This window comes from Pseudopipra pipra, chromosome 2 (genome assembly GCF_036250125.1).
Source record: "Pseudopipra pipra isolate bDixPip1 chromosome 2, bDixPip1.hap1, whole genome shotgun sequence".
NCBI lineage: Eukaryota > Metazoa > Chordata > Aves > Passeriformes > Pipridae > Pseudopipra > Pseudopipra pipra.
The window spans coordinates 3,905,763-3,927,843 of record NC_087550.1 but is presented as its reverse complement, the minus strand read 5'-3'; the positions used below and the strand labels follow the sequence as shown (position 1 = coordinate 3,927,843).

The following is a 22,081-nucleotide window of genomic DNA, read 5'->3' as shown; positions in this document are numbered from 1 at the left end:
GTCTGACATGGCACAGAGGACATCCCTATCCTCTTTTTCCCTCTTGCTCCCCAGCAGAGACTGTAGCTCAGAGTTTTTAAAGTTTGGGCTACTGCTTGTTTTAAACAAAGAACAGTTTATTAAACAAGGCCTAGGGTCATGCTTGAGTGGCTCTACTAAACAGCAATATCACTCAATAGCCAAGTTTTCCAAGGGGAGTGCTCCTTGACTTCCTCATTGCATGTCTCTCCCATCAAGGTGGCACCCTATGGGATAGGCATGCTCAGGGCCATGCAAATGCCAATTAAACACCCAAGGCCTGCAGCCTAATCCTGCCTTCTCGTGGCGTTTTGTGGCTGTGGGAGCTGAGATGGTATCCTCACTTCTGGGCTGAAAATCCCCAGACCAGTCTCAAAGGGTCCCTGTAGTTTCTAACACAGTTAAAGATCCTTGTCCCAGTGTCCTCACTGAATTCTGAATTCATTCTTTATTCCCCCTCTCAGGCTCCTTCCTGGGACCCAGTACTTTACTGGTCTCCAGCTTCCCAGCCTGTAGAGTCCCAAGGGGTGGGAGGTCGTGTGGAGAAAGGGAGGAAAGGCACTTCCTTTGGGTGGACAGGGGGATGCAAGGTCAGAAGGAAAGAGCCTGTGAAAGTTGCAAAGAGGGAGCAAAGGATGAAGTTCAGAGAAGAGGCATAGCTGGGGGAAGAAAGGGATTTTCTGTGGGCTGGGCAACTCTGTCTTAAGAGATCTGAGTACCCACAGGAACACTGCAGAGATGGTTAGCAGTGGATTTTCAATGTCTCTCATGACCTTGTCTCTTAAAAAGGCATCAGGGCTCTATTACTTCATGGAAAAGCAGTCAGATGCTTGGGGCACAGGTTTTGCTGCCCTCTCCCTGTTGAGTTGGCCTCCCATCACAGGTGACCTCTCTGGGTGCGGAGATGTGCCAGGAGATGCAAGGGTCGAGCGTTTCCATTGCTAGAGGATGGAAGCTCTGCCCTCTGACCAGCTCTTCCCAGTCTTCCTTGGTGATGCAAAGGCAGGCAGGGGAGCTGGAGGGGGTTTCTGCTGGCCAGTCAATCAATCATTTCCCGATGTTTATTATTTATCCCCCTGGCCAAACCCTCCCCTCATTCCTGCCACTCTGGGCGATGGGAATTTTTGTGATCTCTGAGCAGCAGAGGCTGGCGGGCAGCCTGATCGATGCTAGAGCTTGTTCTCAGCCACGTGAGAGGAGAAACATCAACAAGGAGAGATGGAGTTAGAACTTTATTAGGAGAAACCTAGACACGATTGACTAAAAACACATGTTAAGGAGAACACACGGGCCTTTTCAGGATTAAAAAATACAAATATATAAAAACTTACAAACAGAAAAAAAAGAAATGGTTTTCCCCCCTCTGAGTGTGTGAGCATGTATGTATGTGTACAGGGAACTGTACCAAAGCTAACTATGTATCAGGAGCAATGACTCACAATGCCTTTCAGTGGCCCTAAGAGAGGGAATGGCTCGGTCCCCTCCTAAGCTGGTCCCTGGCCACTGGCTCGTGCAGTCCAGTGTTGGGAACCCGGCTGTGACCCGTGCCTGAAAGGGCAGCGTGGGGTAAACAGCAGGGAGCAGCTTAGCTCTGTTTAGCAGGTAGCTTTACCAGAGGGATGTCAGCTCTGGTAAAACATATCTCGTATATCGAATGGGAGCTGCCTACAGACCTCCCACACCACTCACTGCGCAGTGCTGGGCCCCAGTGGTTGCCCTGAGAGGCAACAGCGGTGGAAAGACCCAGCCCATGGGTGATTTTTTATGCCACGTGTGCTAGGGATGGAGTGGAGATGATGACCTGATAGCAGAGCAGGGACTTGCTGTGAGGACAAATGACTCGTGCTGACTGGCTTGAGAGAGCAGCCAAGACGACGATGTGTATGATGTGCAGGACCTGGAGAAGCCTCTTGCTCCTTGCAAAAGATGCTGAAGTGTTTTGGTAGGTTGGTGAGAAGACACAGGCCGTACCAGATAAACAGAGGATGCTTTACTCTCAAGTGGGCAGCTGGCAGCACCCTTTCAGCAGCATTCAGGTTGCTTGAAAGATGAGTTTAAAAAGGGGGAACTCACTTTGTTTCCACATGATAATTCCTCTTTTTTACTAGGAAGATATCTGTTCTCACAGGAGAGTCTGTCTTTCTGTTAATGGATGTCTTGCTTAGAACTGATGACATAAGTATCTTGGGAAAATTCCCTGGTCTTCATCAACTGGTCATCTAAGTGATTTCCCTGGGGCCAGTCTGCTGCCCTGACTTGGGAATGAGGAAGGGATTCCAATGTTAGGCATGAGGCAGCTGTGCTGGGGGGAGCACAGATGTCTTTATTAATGGTGAAGAGTTGCTATATACACAGTGTCAAAAATTTCAAGTAGGATTTATTGTGTAAGGTAAACTGGTATAAAATATCTGGGCTCAGGTAGAGAAAGGGAAGGTTAGAAAGGGCCAGAAAAAAGCAGATGAGAAAGTCTTTCTTTCAGAAAGCCGACTGGTGTGTTTCTGCTCCCTGCAGGTGAGAGAAGCTTCAGCTCAGTGTAATTGCCAAGCTGATGTTGCAAATGTTGAATAGAGACCAAAGAAGATGTGAGGGGTTTGAGGTCCAGTCAGTCTGTTGAATACAGTGTCTGGGTGGATACCCACTGGGCAGCTCAGGAGGCTGCTGGCCTGTGCTCTACCAGGTTAAGGATGGGAATCTCTAATCCCTCTGGGTCCCATGACAAAAAATACGTCTGAGGGCTTCCCATCCCAAGATTGGTGCCTCTCTTCAGTGCCTGTATCCCAGTGGCTGTCCCTGCCTTAAGCTGTGAGAGGTGCTGTCTGCAGTGTAACGATGATGTTCGCTGGAAAGGAGCGAGAGGGCGTTAACACAGAGAGGTTAGTGGCAAGAGTTTGGAGTCCACTTTGCAGAAGTTCTACTGAGAGCTGAGGCTACCCCTTCTCCTCGCCCCTGCTGGAGACAGGTCACACAGACAAATCATCCGACCTCGCCTTGCTGCTGGCACGGCTGGCCTTGCTGAACCGGCGCTTCTCGTTGAAGTAGTTCTCGGGGAAGGAGGGTGCTGCACTTTCACTGGCCACCTCCGGACTCTCCACGTAGCTGGACTTCATGAAAGGCCCTTCACCAGCAGCGTCCTCCTGGCCGTGGACCCTCTCGGTGGCGAAGTTGGCGGTGTTCTGCTGGGAGGCCACCTTGTTGCTGAAGGGGCTGATGAACTTCCCGTTGGCACTTGACAAGCACTGGTTAAAATCCGGTGGGGGAGTGTACATCTGGGCCCTTTCTGCCTGTGGGGCAGACTCCAGTCTGGCAGGGGCCGTGCTGGGGCTGGGTTTGTAGGAGCGGGAGCACCTCTCCTTGGCTTTCTTCCAGCCCAAGTGGTAGAGCTCGGCCAGGCTGAGGAACAGGGAGAGCACGGCCACAGCCAGCATGAAGACGATGAACACGTTCTTCTCCGTGGGACGGGACACGTAGCAGTTGACGGGGTGGGGGCAAGGTGCCCGCTGGCAGATGTACAGGGTCTCCAGGAAGATCCCGTACAGGACGTACTGTCCCACAATGAAGGCCACTTCCATGGCAGTCCGGATCAAAATGCTGTAGACGTAGGTGTTCAGCAGGCTGCCCCTGAGTATGATTTTGCCTCCTGATTCATCCCAGCAAGACAGCTCAGCCTTCTCTGGCACGGAGCACTTCTGCTGGTAGTATGTGTCACCACCGTTCTTCATCTCTCGGGCCTCCATTTCTGCCTCCTTCATCTTCCTCTTCTCCTCCATGCGCACTGTGTGCATCGCGTGGCCCATGTACACCAGGCTCGGGGTGGAGACAAAGATGATCTGGAGGACCCAAAAGCGGACGTGGGAGATGGGGAAAGCCTTGTCGTAGCAGACGTTCTCGCAGCCAGGCTGCTGGGTGTCACACATGAAGTCAGACTGCTCGTCCCCCCAGGAGGACTCGGCTGCTGTGCCCAGCACCAGCATCCGGAAGATGAAGAGCACGGTCAACCAGACCTTCCCCACCACTGTGGAGTGTTTGTGGACCTCCTCGAGGAACTCTCCCAGGAAACTCCAGTCCCCCATTTCTGCTCACTGGGAGGGGTGAGAAGTCTTGAGAACTGGACACAGCCTCTGTGGGAGCAAACAGAAGAGAGTGGTTCTAAGGAGGGTTAGGGACTGCCCAGCTGATAATGCATGGAGTGAAATGGTTTGTTTTGTGTCACAAGAAATGTTTTCATTTGACCTGAAATGAGTGAGGTCTGGTTTGCTGAAAACTCTGTTTCATACCCACTGAAAACAACCTGTTGGGTTTGTTTGTTTGTTTTTTAATTCAGCTACTGCGACAAAAAGTGATCTTTTTTTGCATAGCACAGCTGCAACCTAATAAATGGGCTGCCAAAACCTTGAGGGTGAGCCAGATGTATTCTTGGTTCAGAAAGTCCTTTCACTGTGGTCTGCATGTTGCATCCTCTGTGGACTGCGTAGTTAAAGCAGCACTCATTTGTCTGCAAACTGTGCTCTGGGGAATCCTTAGTGGGCTGATCCCCTGGGAGTTAGGACTGGAGTCTACAGCTTGGGCTGAGCAGTGCCTTGGCACTTTCATATGTTGCCTTTGTGTAATGCCTGCACCAACAGCTGGAACGTCAAGTGCTCACAGCTCTGAGCTTCAACTATGAGCTCGATGCCACCACTGAGAGAAATGCAGAGAAAACCTTTCTGTTGCCCACCTGCCCCTGTCCATGGGTTTTGCTTTGGTTTTGCAGTGTCTCCAGCTGCAAGTGTTTAGTTTTCAATTTTCAGATGTTCTGGGGAGCTGTGTCAGTCCTGCAAACCTAATCCTCTGCCACCCTCTCGCGCCTCTCTGAGAGGGAACTGCTGCAGAATCTAAATGGTTGGTCTCGCTCCTTCCTCTCTTCTGAAGTTCCAAGGCAAAATTCACAGTTCAATTGACACAGACAAAGGAAAAAAAAGCCTCCTTTGAAGTGCCTCCCAAGGATCAGCAACTCCTGGGAAGTGCTGTTGGTAGGCGGTCTGATGAGAGGAAAGGTTTGGTGGACTGGCAGTAAGATTGCAAAGTGAAGATGCAGGACAGCCTGCTTCAGGTTTGTTTCTGACTCTGACAGACTGTTTCTGGACAAATTACTTAACCTCATGCATAAAAAGGTAGCAATGGGTTTAATCCATCTTCTGTGGGGCTCTGTGGGAGTGCTTGAGCAATCATTTGATCCAGTTATACTCCCCATACTTGCCTTCCCAGGGCACTGCAAAGCTCTCCCTTGTGCTTTAAGGGCTAGGTGCTATAAAATGTTCAGTATTACCTTGGAGATCATGTTCTCTCACAGTCACTCTTTTGGAAAACAGCATTTTAATAAGTAAATGTAAAAATAATCATCATAATGAAATATTAAAAGCTCTAGTCAAGGTAAAACCCGAAGCCGTAGGGACCAAATTGTTAACTCTCCTTCTTTATTGTCCCTTGTCCTGCCTTTAAGAGCCAATTATTTTTATGGTGCAAAGAACGTCTGTGGAGAGTAGACACTGTTAAAAGCTGAAAATTTACTGCAGCAATACTGTGTAGATTTCCCTGTGAGCAAAAGCTGAAGAACAGAGAGACAGACTTTTTGGTGAAGCAACATTCCCTCCTCTGGTTGTGTGAGTGATGTCATTTAATGTAGCAGCAGACACGGTGATTTATGCCACCGCTTGTTCATGTGCTGTGTGTCCACACAAGGATGGATGGGGCAAAAGATCAAAAGTTGAATCCTTAAATTCCTGGTGCTTCTGAGGGCTGCCCTGTGGAAAGGTGAGGATTGCCCAGGCAAGGAGGCAGGGAGGTGGCCACTTGCTGCCCCACCAGCTGTCAGAGGCTGTGTGAGGAGGGAGAAGGGACATACCAGAAAGCAGAGGATGGGCTTTGGCTCTGTCCTGCTCTGGCAGGCATGCTGCAATCATGCTGATGCAGATCCTGGTGGCTCCTTGGCGTATGAAGAATGTTTCATCTGCTGCCAGCCCAGAGCTGGAGGAGCAGTAACACAGAAAATCAGCTTGTCTTTCTGGCTCCTCTTGTCTGCACTGGTGAAAACTGGTGAGTGAGTGGGTCTGTCTAACCTTCTGAAATAGCTTTAGTGCAGTTACTGCATTCTGGAGAAATTAGCATATGGCTCCATTCCAGGAGCACCAGGGGATTCAATACAGGCAGATAAATCAGTGATGGGAAATATTTACAGCCTGTGGTGCTGAAATCACTATGTTTGGTTTTTTTCCCCCCAGAGTGCAGACAAGGCAACCAGCTACCTACAGTTCAATATATAGGTGTGTCCAATCAATGTCTTTACGCTGTAGCACAACTGTATGCGTGGAATATTCCTTACAAGACAGCATGGACAGTGGTGGGTGTCCTCATTTATCCAGGTGAATTTATGTTGTTTTCAGGTGCCCCTAGTGCTCCTGCTGTTGTTAGCTGGCAGCTGCCTTTTCTTGTCTCACCTCGCTGTTTAGCACAAAAATGAACACAGTTTTTAGCACAAAAATGAGCAAAAAATGGCTTTGCAAAGGCTGAGTGTTCCTTCCTGCCACAGGGATGTACAAACTAAGCCCCTCTTCCCATCAGTTCTACTGTGTGTGGGTTGTTTGGGGTTTTACTATGGCTTGTGTTCCTCAGGGAAGGCCATTAAACCTAGGCACTTGCAAATTGTAAAAATCAGAATGTGCAGAACACAAAGTAAAGCAAAAGTAAGCGCAGGAGGAGTCCAGAAATAAAAAATGTTAATGAATGCGAGAAGAACAGTAATTCACCTGTCTCACACACGCACAGAATTTTTTAAGAGGCTGTAAATCAGAAGGATCCAAAGCTGACAGTCATGAGGCTCAGGCTAGACAATAGGGACATTTCCTCTGTCTTCCCCTCCACAGACTGTCTAAAGGAGGGACTGCCCAGAGATTCCTCCTGATCATCCTGCTACAGCCCCAGAGAGAGCTGAGGTGGCTGCTGCAAGGGAGTAGGTGGCCACAGGAGAATGGGTTTTGGAAACCAAGAGAAGGACGTTCCTTCCTAGAGCAGTGTTTTTGGCTTAGATATTTGATAGTTATTGCCGAGCTATTCTTGGAGTGCCAGACCAAGGGTCTTCTAGAACATCTATCTCTCTGCTGCCAGTAAGAAAAGAAGGGATCGTTGTCACCTTCCTGACAGCTTTTCCTGGCTATGCAGAGCTGCCACTGACCCAGCCTTTCTCCTCAGGGCTTTACTATTCTTGGGAATTTTCCATATAGTTCTCTTTCCTCATTCCCAGACTACTGTTGCCCTCGAATGCTTTGACCTCTCAGTGTCTGAGCATCTGCAGCCTTTTATATTCCTAGTTTGGGCTCGGTTGGGCAAATCTGGTCACGCTCTGGTGTGACTTGGCAAAAAATACCTCTGGGTATCTTTGTGGGGTCTCAGCACCTGATAGAAGAGAGTCTTGACAGCAGGGCCATGCATATTCATGTGCAGTTGTGGGCTGTGCCGCTGCTCTGCCATGCTTCTGGCTGACAGCTTCCTGCTGGATCAACACCGGAGCTGTGCTCAGTCATGGGATCTTGGCACCGGGAAACGCGTGTGCGACAAAGACCAGTGCAGCTTGGCACAGACCCAGCTTAATCATCACCTGGAATGCTACTAAAGCTGGGGAAAACTGAGTATCACACTACAGGCCAAGCCTGGAGTCTGCTCAGCTCCGGGCTGCCTTGTGACTGCCAAATTCCACGATAAAAATACCCCAGTGGGGACAGCACCTGCTGGTACGCCAGGCTGGCTCACACTGCTCACAGCCACTGGCTGCTCTCTGCCATTCCTTCTTTTGCACCACATTTATCTGTGGGAAGAGAAGTGTCTGTTGCCCCTTGAGCAGTTTTTCCCATCCTCTTGGTGTGATGCCACATGCTCTGAAGGACAGGCAAGCACTTCACATCACTGCTGCTTGCCCCAGCCAGCACACTTACTCTGGCTGGAACTAGCCAGGGCTTGATGAACAGCTAGGAAATTCACACCAGAGAGCCAGGAGGGCTGTTCCTGTGCAATCATTTTTATATGAGTTTATTTCCCTAGGGGTTGTTAGGGAGAAAGTTTCTCCCTCTTTAGAAGACAGGCGAGACTATCAGCGGTGATATAAATAGCTGAGCTCGACACTTCACGCTAGCTTTTCCCACAAGGAAGGTGACAGGAGGTCGCCATCTCTGCAGGATGTTTCTAAAATAAAGTGGAGAGTCTGATTATAACACTGTTTCTGCTCTCCCTCGCTGGGCTCACCTCTTCCCCTTGGCAGGTCCCAGGGGCACGTGGAGAGGCTCTCCGAGGAAGGCTCCTTTGTGTGAGGCAAGCACAGTTCCCAGGGAGGGGGAAAGTATCGAATTCAAAGCCATTTTAATTCTGCCCAGTCTCTGTGCGTGATTTGCTCGATAGGATACAAATGCATGTCTCTGATAGCTACTGAGATTTCCCAACACACTGGAGGGCTGGGGCCCTGGATGTTTTAAGAGGCTCATACTCGGGACACGCAGCTGTGTGTGGAGACCCTGCAACAAGTGCATCCCCTCCAAGCTGCCAAATGGGGAGGCAGCCGTCCCCTTTGGGTGCTGGGCACGTGAGCAGTGACAGCCCTTTGCAGTGGAGCATCCAGGCCAGCTGTGGCATGGTCAGTGCCTAGGAACTGCTTGTGGCTTTCCCTCCTCCAGCTGTGTTATCTCACAGGAGCTCCAGACCAGCACATGGCAAAATGGATGTCCACCCTGGGGGTATGTGGGCAGAGATCTTTTCCCCTGTGTGACAGGCTTCACCTGTCAGGCTGGAGCCATACATGAGCAGAGCCCACACTACAAAACTGTCCTTTCACACCTGTAGGCGCTTAGGAAGGACACTTTCAGCTCTGAACTGGAGGTTGGTTAATGCTACTTCACTTAAGGATCTCCAGCCCTCTGTCAGCAGTAGTCCAGCCTCACAGCATCCCATGCAGTGCAGATGCTGTCCTCTCTATCTTGCAGATGGTGGTCACTGCAACAGAAAGGACAAACTGCTTTTTTGAGGTCACTGTGTTACAGACAGTCTGGGGACAGAGATCAGGAGTTGTCACTTGCAAACTTGTGCCCTTTTTTCTATGCAGCACTGCCTCTTAAACCTCGTGACAGAACACAACGCTGCTTTTACAGCACATCTGCTTTTACAGACCACATCCGCTTCTACAGACCACATCTGCTTCTACAGACCACATCCCTTCTCTGCTGTGCCCCAGGACAGCACTGGCTTGGTTACCTGAAAGAAAACCCTCTCGTGCTGCCTGTCTATAGCAGGTACACCTGGCAGAACCAGGGGGCTTTTTGTTTTGATTTGTTGTTTTTGTGGGGGTTGGTTTTGGTACTTTTTGAATAGGCAAACATTTTGTTATTTCTGGCAGAGCCCACAGCCATGGTCAGTGCCCAAAAAGGAAGTAGCAGCCTTTACAATGTATGTACACAGAGTTCCTTTGTTGCCAGGACCTGGTCAGGAAGCATTTTGGGGACATGTGGCTTACAGCATTAAAAGATGAATAAAGTTAGAAATGCAATGTCCAGTGTGGGTGTGATGCTTTGAATTCCAGAGGCTTTTCACAGTTTTGTGACACAGATTGATGCTAAAGCCCACCTCAGCAGGTATCTTTTTGTTCACTGTTTGGCTTTTTCATATGGGTGTACAATAGACAAGCAATGACCTATTAGGCATTTTTGTCCAAGTACCATTCCTCTGGCTTCATATATTCATGCATGTTCTTATCATAAGTGTCTGCCTGAAACAGGCCAGTTCTTTAGCCAAATTTGATCTGCACATGAATCTGGACTAAATAGTTCTGTACTTATTTCTGCTTTTAAAAGAAAAAGAAAAAAAAAGACATGTCTGGATAGGTTCCTTTCTAGTTCCTTGGGTTCAAAGTCCTGTGCTGAACCAGTATCAGGGAGAGTGATTTTGACCCCAGTGCTCGAATCTCACTGGAGAGGAACAGCTCTGTGTTAACAGCTCCTGTCCTAGAGGACAGACATCCAACATTGCTTATCTTTCTGCTCCTCCCGAGTTCACTGCAGTTTCTGGGAGGGTCACACTGGTATCCAGACCACTGGCCCTACTTGTAGCTGCAGACAGCTTGTTATTCCCTGACAGGGTGTGCTTTCCCCCTCCTCTCCAAATGTGGAAAATCTCGGAGTTCACAAAAAAGAGAGTGGGTGAGAAGATAAGGGAGCTGAGTGACCTGTCACCTCCCACACACAACCCTGACGCACACAGGGACACAGGCACGGGGAAGTCACTCATCACCTTCACGTGTGTACATCAGGGATGTGTTACACACACGGCTGATAATAATATGTAGAATATTTTCATCTCAAGTGGTGGTGGAAGCTGCAGACTCCCGGTCAGTTGAATTTTTATTAGTTGTCTATCCAGGACATCTAATGCTGTTCCCCCACTGTGTTTTCATATATCCAAATATTAGGGCCAAGCTCTGCCTGATGTAGTCATGGGAGACCAAGAACAGAAAAGACCTTGAACTCAGTTGAGTCAAGCTGAGGAATGAATCTATCCCCCTGTCTTTGAAAAGCCTGCATCAAATAGTTGCATGATAGTGGTATCCAGGCTTACACAGAGCATGCAGAGAGCACATTCTGACTCTCTTGGGATTCTCTCCCTTTGCTTTAGAGAAATGTGGGGCCTTAGAGACCCCAACACATATGACAAAACTGGACTTGGGATAAGCTAAATGTGCTTTTTGCTAGAAAAATACCTCATAAATTCTCTCTCTGATGTAAATGCTGCAAACTTGGTGCTCTTTCCAGTGTCTTTGTGTTTGCAGAGAGAAGCAAACCTATATGAATTTGCAGATCATGCTAAATTGGGCAGGCTAAACCAGGCTAAATACAGGTGAGGGGACAGCCAAACAGGGCATAGGGAGCTTTGGAAAACAGAAACATGCAGAGAAATTTGGGGAGCTGCTGTAGTAAAGCTGTTCCTGAGCTCTGCTGAGAGGAGCTGATCTGAAGCACTGCTTAGTCAGTGGGTACAAGGAGAAGTGCAGTGATGGCAGGCATCACACTGGGTACAACGTGGCAGCAGTGAAACCTGCCCATGTGAATTTAGGCTGGTTCAGAGACTGCGTGAGACACAATTTGTTATAGCGTTGAAATAAAACAGACCGGAGAGGTAGTGGGAGAAGGAGAGAGCTCTCATTCAGACTTTTCCCATCCTTTCTTCCTTCCATCCTCTTACCCCAGTGAGAGACCCTGTCTGTCAGTTCTCCATTGCTCTCTTACAGTCAAGCTTTCCCCCCGGGGAGAGCCTTGCCTCAGATTTTTGGCAGTTTTGACCAGTTAACTCTCTTCAGCACCCAAGTTGCTAACGCTTTCAAGCCTCAGAAAGGGGAAATTTTCAGTGACTATCTATTTTCCACTCATTACTACCTTGTCAAATCTCATTTCTTCCTTCTTTCCAAAAATCTGTAGGGTTCTTTTCACACTCCAGCCTCATTGCTGTATCCTTGCCTCAAGTATTTAACTTCACGTCCAGGGTGAAGTCTGACTATAGCTTGTGAGTGGATTATTTTTTGTACTCAGTGTATGTACATACACATATATGTGCACACATATACACACAACCTTTGAAACTAACTAGTATTAAATTGGCAAAGCCCAGCAGTAGGGAGTTAGGGAATGCAGGGTTACTGTTCTCAGTAATCTTAATTCAATCTCTTTGTGCCTGTGCCTCTTAGCTACGAGTCTCTAACCACATCCTCACATTGTCACCTCATTCTTTGCACAGGATGCTTGCCTTGTTCTGTGCCAGCCTGACTGGGGCTTTCTTGAACAGCAGCTATTCAATGTTTTGTTTTCTCCTCATTGTTCAGTGGGTGGCCTGTGCCTCATTTACTGTACATTATTCAAGTCCAGTTCTAAAGACAGAATTATTAGTTTCCTCATGGGTTTTCCTGTGGCTTTCAGCACAACGGTATCTGATTGCTTCACAAATATAAATCTACTTATTTTCATTACCACCCAGAGGTGAGGAGATGGTATTAGATCTACTTTACAGCTGAGGAACTAAGGCAGTGAGAGATTAAGATAAAAACTGTTCATTAGTTTTGGAAGCTGTTTGGTGTTATTGCTAATCTTTTTTTTCTTTTCAATGTACTTAGCACTGTATAATGCGTATTCAAAGCAGAGCTCTGTCTGATTTATGCTGGATTGGGAGAGTTTATCACTTCCACCAGTTGCACGACATCTAGAAGTCAGATATCCAGAAGTCAGGAGAAACCACTGAGGGCACATTGGTGTAGCTTAAGTGATTTGACCCATCGTGACAGAGAAAACTGGAGTAAGAAGCAAGAATTAACCCCAGTCCTCTTGGATAGCTTTATCTGATTATAAACTGGAGACAGTTTTTCTCCCATCCCACTATTCCCTCCCTTCATCAGCAGACACCTGAATGCATCTGGAGACCCTGGACTCTGCAGCGGTCACCCTTGCCAGGCTACTTCACCTCCTGAGCACCCCTGTGCCCTGACCAAAGCATCCCTCAGCTTTTCTGCTTCTTAGAGAGAGGAGTTCCATATGGAAATTCTCAACCATTCCCAAGGCACGTCCACAGTGACATAAAAAATAAAGAAAGATGGAAACGTAAGTGTAAACCCCTTTGTTCTTATGTTAAAATCCCCTGACCTCCCTTTGAAGATGCACTAGAGAGACTTAGGGATGTGCATCTCTCTGCTCATTATGTACTGTGTGGCATCAATATTCTTTTGTTTCAGGGAAGAGTTGAGTATTGTCCATGGAGATCTCTGAGTTGCTTATAGATAGCAGTAAAATTGATTTCCCCCCCACCTCCTCTTTATGAATTCTTAGCCCAAAGACTGAAAAATCTCTGATGCCTCCTGGGAACTATTTCTAATTTTAAGCGGCAGCACCCCATGTGTGGAGCAGCCTCCAAAATGTGCTCCCTAGTGACCTGCTACAGTGCTGAATTACTTGTTCCTCCTTGTCTATTTTCAATGCTGGAAGATAAGTCAGAAAACGGGCAAACATTCAGAATGTGTGAAATCTGCCTGAAGGTCAAAAAGAGAAGAGGGGCTAAGGTATGAAGTTCTGTTTTTCTGTCAAGGTTTAAATTTTTAGTGCCCATAATACTAAAATGCTGTGATACTACATACTGTTGAGTGGAAAAAAAACAACAACCCCAAATACTTATAGTAGCAGGAATACTTAACATAGTTCCCAAGCGACCGGGAGCCTGATGAGTATTTTAAACCCTGAAGCCTCGGGAATTCTCCTAAACTACTGTTCTGCTCCCAAGGAAAGGGGGAACAAAGTTAGAAATGTGTGCTCTTCTCAGAGTAGATTTTGAAAAATACCAGGAAATGCAGAGTTTTTTAGCCTGTGAGGCTTCTGAATAGCTGTTTAACCCACTCCTAGCTGCACACACATATGCACACATATGTTACATGCATTAAGTTCTTTAAACAGAGGATCACATAGACGGCAGCAGGGAAAAACTCTCACACACACTGCTTCACCAAGGAATTTTGGTGGGTTTATTAGCACAGAAAAAGAGTTCAATGCTTAAGGCTCATGCAGCCCGTGACTTTTTTAGCTGAGATTTGTCCAGAAAAGCTACTTATATGGTCCTCTAAAGATTTTTTACAGCAATTCAGGGATAGAGGCACTGCCTCGGTTTACCTGAGATGTAAAAACCAGAGTGCCACAAAGCTCATTATACATGACAAATGGGCAGTCAAACAACCCTTTAGGAAATCAAAGGAGCCACTACAATCAGAAGAGGCAATTAGCAGGCAACCTTTACAGTAATTGAGGTTGCTTCTTTCCAGGTGAGTGTATAGAGGTACCATATTTTCAAGCTGGGCTGTTCTTTGAAATCTTTGGTGGCAACGCTAGCAGTGTTAAATCATGGAAATGTAACCGAACAATTACTGCAAGTACAAAAAGGGGGGGAAAAAGTTAGGAAGGCAAATAAAAAGAAGCAGCAGCTGCTAGTGTGAGAGAGGACATTTGTCCCTTTAGGTCTGCGTGCCTCTTTGCTGAGGCTGCCATGGGCAGCGTCGGGATGGAGAAGAAAGGCATTCCCCTCGCGGCGCGCGCGGTACGGGTGGCTGGGAGATACGAGCAAGGCACTTCTCTACATTTGAGTTACATTCCCAGACTTGGTGTCACAGACCAGCCAGGGCACAGTATTCTCAAGCAAAAGAAAAGGCAACATTTTGACACCGTCCTGCGCGCTTCAGAATACGGGCGGTTCGTGCAGACACTTGATAAAGTGTTTTTACCCTGAGAGCCTCTCTTAGGTAAGAGTTCCCTTCACCACCGTCCCCTGAGCAGGTTGACAGCATGCTGAAATGGGATCTGACAGAAACTGCAGTTTGTCTGAGGATATTTGGGGCTCTTATGCTGTTTTCCTGTACATTGAAATCTGTTGGTATCCATGTTCATCACAGGGAGGTTACTCGTCATTTCTGTAGCTGCCTGTGGCAAACACAGTTTAATTTTTAAAATGTCCCAAATCTAGCTAGTAGTGGGAATGTTTTGAGGAGAAAATTAAAGGAAAAGTAAATTTCTTAAGTTATTTTTGGCCAACCTTCTTTTCCTGCCTCTCCAAATCCATCTCTTCCCTTACGCTGCTTTCCCCTTGAGTTTAATAACTTGATCTGCCATCGACACTTCTGCAGTTCTATTATTTCCCCCTCCTGGTTACTTACCTGATTTCCAGTATCTTGTCTTCAGTCTCCTTCCCTTGCTTTAACACTTTCCCTTTTTGTAGTTAAGCTGGACTCCTTGTTCTTCTCAGTTGCTTCGTTTTATTCCTTTAATGTGGTTCTCTCTCTCTTCCTCTCTTTTTCTCCACCCCCTTTCTGTGTCACTTTCTGTCTTCCCCACTGCCTCTCTGCCTTTCCCCCTCTTCTTTCTTCACCTACTTTTCTCGTCTCTCCCACCCCCTCCAGCTTAATCTTTCTATTTTCAAACCTGCTTTCCCGTTGTTTTTCCTTTAAAGACCATGGATCTCATTCCTCCCTCTCCATTCTCAGCCTCTCCCTGTGCCACCCTCCCCATGCCGACAGGATGCATTCGCTGCCGGCTTCGCACAGTCCCTTCCAGTTGCTGCTACTACTGTTCCTCCACACGTCCTCCCACAGATAACATACTATGGTATAAGCCTCCCCTAAACAAAAAGAGACAGGGTTGCCCCACAGTTACACCAGCCACATCCTGAAAAGCTTTTTCCATGCAAGATGCTGACGAAGGACATTTTTCTGACTTGTTCAAGCTTAATCCAGAAAAAAAGCAGAACTCGTGTAGGGCAGGGTCTTCCACCTCTTCAAAGAACACAGAACTTGCTCTGCTGGCTCAGACCAGGGGCCCAGCACAGCTGCAGCCGTGTCCCAAAGGGCACCAAATGCTCCCCAGGGGGGTTTTACATGCCCCCTTACTGATAAATAGAGAATAACCTGCCTGTCAAGAGAGGTTGTTTTTTTTTTTAAGGCTACCCCGCCACCACCTCCCTCCACACACACAGTCAGATGCACAAGCATTTGGGCCTTTCTTAAAACTGCTTTTGACGTATCAAGTGTCTGAAGGTCTTGTATTTCATGTATGTGTGAAGCTGAGCCTCTGATTCCTGCAGACTGGGAATGCCCCAGCGAGGAGGGGGAATCAGAGATGCCTCTTGGCTTTGATAAAGGCTGGTCTCAAAGAATCAGTGGCAGGAGAGTGAGGTTTGCACAGAAACTCTGCTAATCTGAGACCTGGCTTGCTGCACAGAGGCTTTCGTGGGTATCCCTCCAGGAATCCTTCCTAGGCTGGATATCTCCCACCCAGAACATAACTGCCCAGTGGTCCCTGTGCATCAGCGAATGCAGACTGTGACACGAAAGCAGTCCAGGGACTAAAACACAGTGCTGGCAACTCTTTCTAATCTAATCATCTTCTTTAGTTCCCCCTTCAGTCACAAGACTGAAAGCCAGTTTACACAGGGACAGTGCTGTGCAGAGGCTACCTCTGGAGTCATGTCTTGTGTGGACACTCTCATTCTGAAGTTAAGAGGGCAACCCTTTTCCAAGAGGGCTGAATCCTCACTGGTGGTTAGTGCAGGATGCAGGACATGCAGTGCACAGTAAATATCCACAGCAGCTCAGTAACCTCCTGGTGTATTTCTAACTTTATTGAAAGGCCTTCCATGAAACTGGAAATGTTTCTGGAGTTGTTTCTCCCTCTCCTGCCTGGCAGTATTATATCTGTGATGTAATTTCATCGGAGGGAGAATATCACTTTGTGTTTGTTTTTTTTTTTTTTTTCCTTTCTGGAGTAATTTCCATGAAGCATTATTATGTAAAGTCATGTTGATTTTATGCCAGTGAAATTGTCAAGGACTTCATCATAGAAGTGTCCAAAAAAAGGTGTTAATAATACAGGTCTAGCTCACAGATGGCTTTGGGATAGGCTAGGGATAAGGCTTGTCAAGTGTTTCTCACATGCTATAGAGAGACAGGTCCTGTGAGAGAGCTGTCTGAAATGCATTCCCTTCCCTGTGTGGCTGACACTTTGCTGTGCACTGAGGGTGATCAGGTCTGATTCTCCCTGCTCACTCCTTTGTGTTTCCTGTCCCAGTATTGTTCCTGAATGGCACACAGAGGTAATCTCTGAATCCAGCAGGCACAGTCTAGTTCTGCTGAGTGAATGAGGGAGGGAGAAGGTTTCTGTCCCACACATGCATAATGCACATGTAGCTCTTATGAGCACTTTTTGTGCTGCTGGTAACTATTTGGATTTTAATGCACAGAAAGGAAATGGAGAAAGGCAAAAACCAGGAAGGTGGTGATGTACAGATACCTCAGCCAGCCCCTCAGTGTGTCATCCCTTCTCTACTGCACCCACTTCAAGGGAAAACAGAGGTGTCGTGTCCAGCTCCTCAGCTGCGGAAATAGCTGGTTTTCCCACTGTTAAGCCAGGAAGAAGGATTTTTCCTCCCCTCCCCAAGAGCCTGCTATGCAAAACTTGTATGACTTGACTAAGGAGAGCAAGTGGAAGAGAATGCTCTCCCAGACAGTGGGAATGAGGAGAACAGCTGACAGCTTGCCATGTGCAGCTTGTGGATCCCAGCAGTTTGTGGTGCTGGGGAATGGATTTTGAAGGAAAGGAGAAATAAAGGCAGGATGTAAAGGGAAAATAAGATGACATGTACCATCTTCTGATCAAAGGTGAAGAGGTTTCTTGGATTAAGATTCCTGATCTCCTAGGTAAAAGAAACATAGCAGACCTTATCTGCCTGGAGTTTGGTGAGCTGTATGATGTGCTGTCCCAGAAGAAGCAAATTAGTAGAGAAGCTTCAGCTGAAGAAGACAGGGATTAATAGAGAAATCCTCAAGTGGGTAAAAGACTGACAGAATTGAGACACCGGTTCCCTAATAGGTTGAAGGGAAATTATCTGTGAGGCTGCCTGAAGATTGCTCTTAGGACTGATCTTTTTTTAATATTTCTGTTAATTACCTTGGCACTGAAAGTAGAAATGCTAATGAAATCTGCTGATGAAACAAAGCTGGGAGGTATCATCAGGGCAGAGGTGGATTCCAGCACTAGGAGAGCTCTATGTGACTGGAACGATAGAGGTGAGGTTCAATGAGAGAGTGCAAAGTCACACACCAGGAACCTGTTGCTTGAAGAGTAGCAGGATTGTTTCTTAGCAGAGAGATCTTCCCCAGGATGGGGAAAGTCTCGGGTCAAGGTCACCAAAGGAGGAGGAACCAGCGATGCTATGTAGGGGTGAAAAAGGCAAGTGAGCTCTGAGGACGTAGCAGTATTTCCAGTTGCACCGAGTGAGATTGATGCCAGGGGCTTTACATCCCAGAGGATGTGAGACTCCTCCAGGATAGTGTGTGCAGCACTGCTCACCCGCACAAGAAGGATGTTCAGCCTGAAGCAGGTGCAAAGAAAGGCAGTGGGGTGATCAGAGGGACGGAGGGTGTCTCTTGTCTGAGAGTATGTTTACTTATCAGTCACAGAAGTGACTGCAGAGAGACATTTGAGCTGATTTGAAAATAGATGTGGCACCAGTTCGAGCTTTTCAGCATTAATTATTTTGCACTGAACTTCATGCTACTGCAGCTACACAAAGTAATTAAACCACGGTGTGATGTGCCTGCAGGGTGAATACTATAAGGGAGCTCAGTTACTCAGTCTGGCAGAACAAAGGTTAAGAGAGGAGAGATTTGCTGCCTATAAATACTTTTAGGAATTGGGGGTTGGGAAAGTAAGTGCTAGGGAGAGAGGAGAGCTGCATAAGCTAAAGGACAATGTGGCACAAGAATAAATAGATATAAATTGGCCATGAATGAATTTAGGTTGGAAATCAGAAGGTTTCTAAGCAACAGAGCAGGTAAGGAGGTGCTGGAACAGCATTCTAGTAGCACAAGTTAGGGCGGAAACCTAATGAGATTTAGGGCAGAGCTTAGTAAGTTTAGAAAAGACCATTTGTTTTTTACTTGCCTGTTATTCAAAGGGATTGAACCTGATAAGCCAAGAGGTCCCTTTTTCATTTTATTTCCTGTACCTGCCTTATTGCCTTATCAGAGCTGCACCCTTGCAAACAAAAGCCAGGTAAATCCTGAACAGAGCTTATGTGATGAGTTTTTTGGCACTGATCCCATGGATGTTTAAGGAGGATTCATTCTGTGTCAGGGATTTAAACAAACAAAAAGGAAGCCAAGACAATGCGTGGAGAAGGTCTGCAAATATGCAGTAGTATAGATGAGAGCTCACATATGAAAGAGCTTCTTCATATAAAACAGATGTTCTCAGAGCACCTGGCTTTGATGGAAGGCTGCTTCAAATGCAGGTAGGTGCTCTCCTGAGATGTCAGAACTTAAAGGGATTGTCTGAAGGGAAAATGTCTCTTATATTCCTGCCATTACCGAGGACTCTGTGCTTGGGGAGGATATCAGATTTGCTGCACTGGGAAATTCAAGAAAAAGCCACCACCCAACAGCAGTTGAGTTCGTCTCTGATGCCTGGCCACAGCACTGCACTTACTCTGATCCTTCACAATGTTCCATGCTGGACAGGCACCTCTATTGCCTCCTCTAAAGCACCAATGGATGGTGATGGTGCCTTCCTGGTGAAATACTTATCTAAAATCCCCATGCATGGATATGATTGAAAGAGAAGGCAGGAGAGGGAAGTTCTCCGTTATACATTAGACCTCTGGAGACAGTTTGAAGGCATCCTCTAGCAGGAGGCAAATTCCCAAGGACAGGCTGGGCCCAAGGGAACAGGAGTAGCATGTAATGAAAGGCCCCTGAATGAGGAGAACAGTTTTATAATCACAGTTCCTTATTTAGTAAAAAATCCCAGATTATTCCAGTATAGGTGGATGTTTTCCCCTTCCCAGCCCAGAGTACCATACCAGCACAGAATGAGAAAAGAAGAAACAGTAAGGCTTAAAATGTCACTATGTGTCAGTCTCATTTGCCAGTAGAAAGAAAAGCTGGAAGAGGTTTTCCTCTCACTGAGGAGAAATTACCATCTATCCTGAAGTAAATGCTTAGTTGTCAGCTTTATGTTACTGGAAACAAAGCATGGTACTCTCACAGCTACTGCTTCTGCTTCTGAACTCTGCAACATCTCTGAGTAGCTGAGAAGTGCTTTGCAAATGATAATGTAATTACAGCTCCTATAAATACTCTCCTTGCTTTACAGGTGGAGGAACCAAACCATGGAGAGCGTAAAGGATTTGCCCAAAGGATCAGCAATTCATTTTAAAGCAAGGAGTCCTCATCTACCTATCCACCAGACATTCATCTTGTCCCGTGAACTTCCATCTAGATGAGTTGCTGCTGTTTTACAAAATTATATGTGTCTATACAAATATACATATATATGTTTCCCAAAGTAAGAAGAAAAGAAAGAACAGACCTTTACCTCTTTTTGCTGAGCCTGGACAGGTAGAGAGAGGAACAGGTAAAGTTGACTGAAGGGTGGGTGAGCTTTAGCACAGCGCTTTGGTCTTGCTAGAGCCCACCTCTGTGTCAGTGTTGGGCTCCCAGAAGAGATCTGTGTCTGAGGGAGGACACTCTGGACAGGGTGAGCAAACCCCAGTCAGCTCCCAGGAGCTCTGCCTCCTGCTGTGGTCTGACACTGGCTCACTGGCTGGAGATCCCCTCTAGCCTGGAGGACTGATGCTGGGGGAGACCAGCTCCTGAGCTGTTCCTGACATGCACTGGCAGCTGTCTGCCTGCTACTCTTTTAAAGGGTCTTTGTGAATCAGGATAAAAATGTGACCTTACGCAGGCGGCATTGTGAGCGCAGCTTGGCTCAGGTTCAGCTCTTCCTCTGGCTCCCAGCTACTCTATTTTTATTGAAGGAATTTTGAGGCTATCAGAAAGGAAGTCAAATTGTTTTAGGAAAACAATAGAAAAGCAACTTGAAGTTTATTAGCTTCCTGCCCAGGGTCTGGGACCAACTTGTCAAACTTATTAGAGCGATGGTGGGACTATTTATTTAAAAGGGCTAGCAACAAGACTCACAATTTCATTCCTGTTTAGGCCTTGGTGGAAACAAAGGAAGGCCATAAAATAATATCTGAAGGGAGCAGATGGCTAACTGGTAAATGGTGTGAATAAGGTTGGCCTGTGAGACACTGGTGGTGGTCACCAGTGCAGTGGCTTTTGTGGGATTTTGTTATCGACCGAATGCCCAGGCTTGCATTCATAGGCCAGTCCCATCACCCCAAATTCCTTACTGTGGCTCGAATTTTCAGATGGAAGCCTCACACCTAAGAAAACAAATTTGGCAGGAAAAGGTCTGTGTTTTAGAGCTACTGAAAGGAGCAAGACAATGCAGCAGGTTTGCAGAAGAGACAGGAATAGAGCCCAGGTGTCCCTGATCCCGCTGGACTGCTGGAGCCCCCCGACTGCAAAAAATATTTATATCCTTCAGAAGCAGCTGCAGTCTGCTTCCCCATCCAGCTACCCCAAAGTAGCAGCACCATTAAGTCATTGCATACATGCTGGCATGTGGCTGGTGAGAAGAATGGACAGCCAAACCATCAGACTCACGAGCAGAAAGTGTCTGTGCTGCCCAAGCCCTTCTAAGGAGTTTCATCGTTTGCAAGGAAACAAGAAGAGAATAAAACAGGTAACCAAGAAGCACTTAACAAACTCTGCTTAATGCAAAGCCATATCCCTTTTTCAGAGGGCTCTCTGCTAACTGAGTGTTTAACCTGCTTCCAGGGAGGACTGGGGAGGAACTCACCTCTCCTTTCAGCGGTGCAGTTGTAGTCTCTAGGAAGTCAGGTGCTGAGAGGTACTGAGCCTGCAGAGCTGTACACACAGGCTTTGAAAGCTCAGCAACTGCTTTTCAGATGAAAGGAAGAAGAGCCCACCTCAAAAATTCTCTTCCTTCTTCTCCTCATTAGCTTAACTAAAAGTGGGAATGCAAAGCTCCTGTTTTTTCTGAGGCCTAGGGCAATAATACATCTTGTATTGGCAAGTGACAGAAGATCTTGGTTTATGTGTTCCTTTTAATTTGCCTGGGTTAGGTGTTTATAAAAGAGTCAAAGTGAGTGCATGGTCTCTGCAAGGGCCTAAGAAACTGGGTCTTAAACTTGGTAATTTTAATGTTAATGCAACAGTCTTCCACTCGTTTAAGTAATTCTTGCAGCTTTTAGTAGGTTTTTGTAATTTCTGTCCCTCTGAGATACTGCCTTGGTAAACAAGTCAGCCAAAGAAGTGCACTGAGCAGTGCAGCATCCCTAGTTCATCCCAGTCAGTAGGTGTTTACTTAATTTTAGATACATTCTTGAGCTGCACTGATTTCAGTGGGATTTAATAGCCTGCAAGTTAAGCACCCTACATTGCCAGGCAGCTTTGCTGAGGGAATTCCAAGGCAGACAGCAGCCAGTCAATATATTCTCAATGGCCTCTGCTGCAAGGGATGCCACGTGCAAATCACATGATGGTGATTTCTGGCAACAGCAAATAATTTATTCGCACTGACTTGGCATCTGCGTCATCCGGACTGGTATCACT

At 46.9% G+C, this 22,081-nt stretch overlaps 2 protein-coding genes across 5 annotated transcripts in view; one reads left to right on the top strand and one right to left on the bottom strand.

Annotated features, from left to right (window-relative positions):
• Window positions 1-1,237: 1,237 nt before the first annotated feature.
• On the bottom strand, window positions 1,238-20,093 carry GJA5 (gap junction protein alpha 5). 3 transcript variants are annotated; one of them, XM_064643329.1, is made up of 2 exons: window positions 19,974-20,093; window positions 1,238-4,136 (listed from the first exon to the last, which is right to left on the bottom strand). In XM_064643329.1, the coding sequence occupies exon 2, from the start codon at window positions 4,086-4,088 to the stop codon at window positions 2,979-2,981; it is 1,110 nt and encodes a 369-aa protein (XP_064499399.1). In that variant the 5' UTR covers window positions 4,089-4,136; window positions 19,974-20,093; the 3' UTR covers window positions 1,238-2,978. The 3 variants fall into 3 exon arrangements, with proteins under 3 accessions (XP_064499399.1, XP_064499395.1, XP_064499385.1); XM_064643325.1 differs by having other exon boundaries at window positions 19,968-20,057; XM_064643315.1 differs by lacking the exon at window positions 19,974-20,093 and adding an exon at window positions 14,762-15,422.
• The window catches only part of GJA8 (gap junction protein alpha 8), a 45,912-nt gene continuing 36,671 nt past the window's right edge, over window positions 12,841-22,081 (top strand). The window contains exons 1-2 of one of the 2 annotated variants that reach the window (XR_010427063.1): window positions 12,841-13,126; window positions 19,752-21,188. The gene's annotated coding sequence lies outside the window, so the exon portion shown is untranslated. Of the gene's footprint in view, window positions 13,127-19,751; window positions 21,189-22,081 lie in introns of those variants that run through there. The other variant, XM_064643298.1, reaches the window with a different exon arrangement.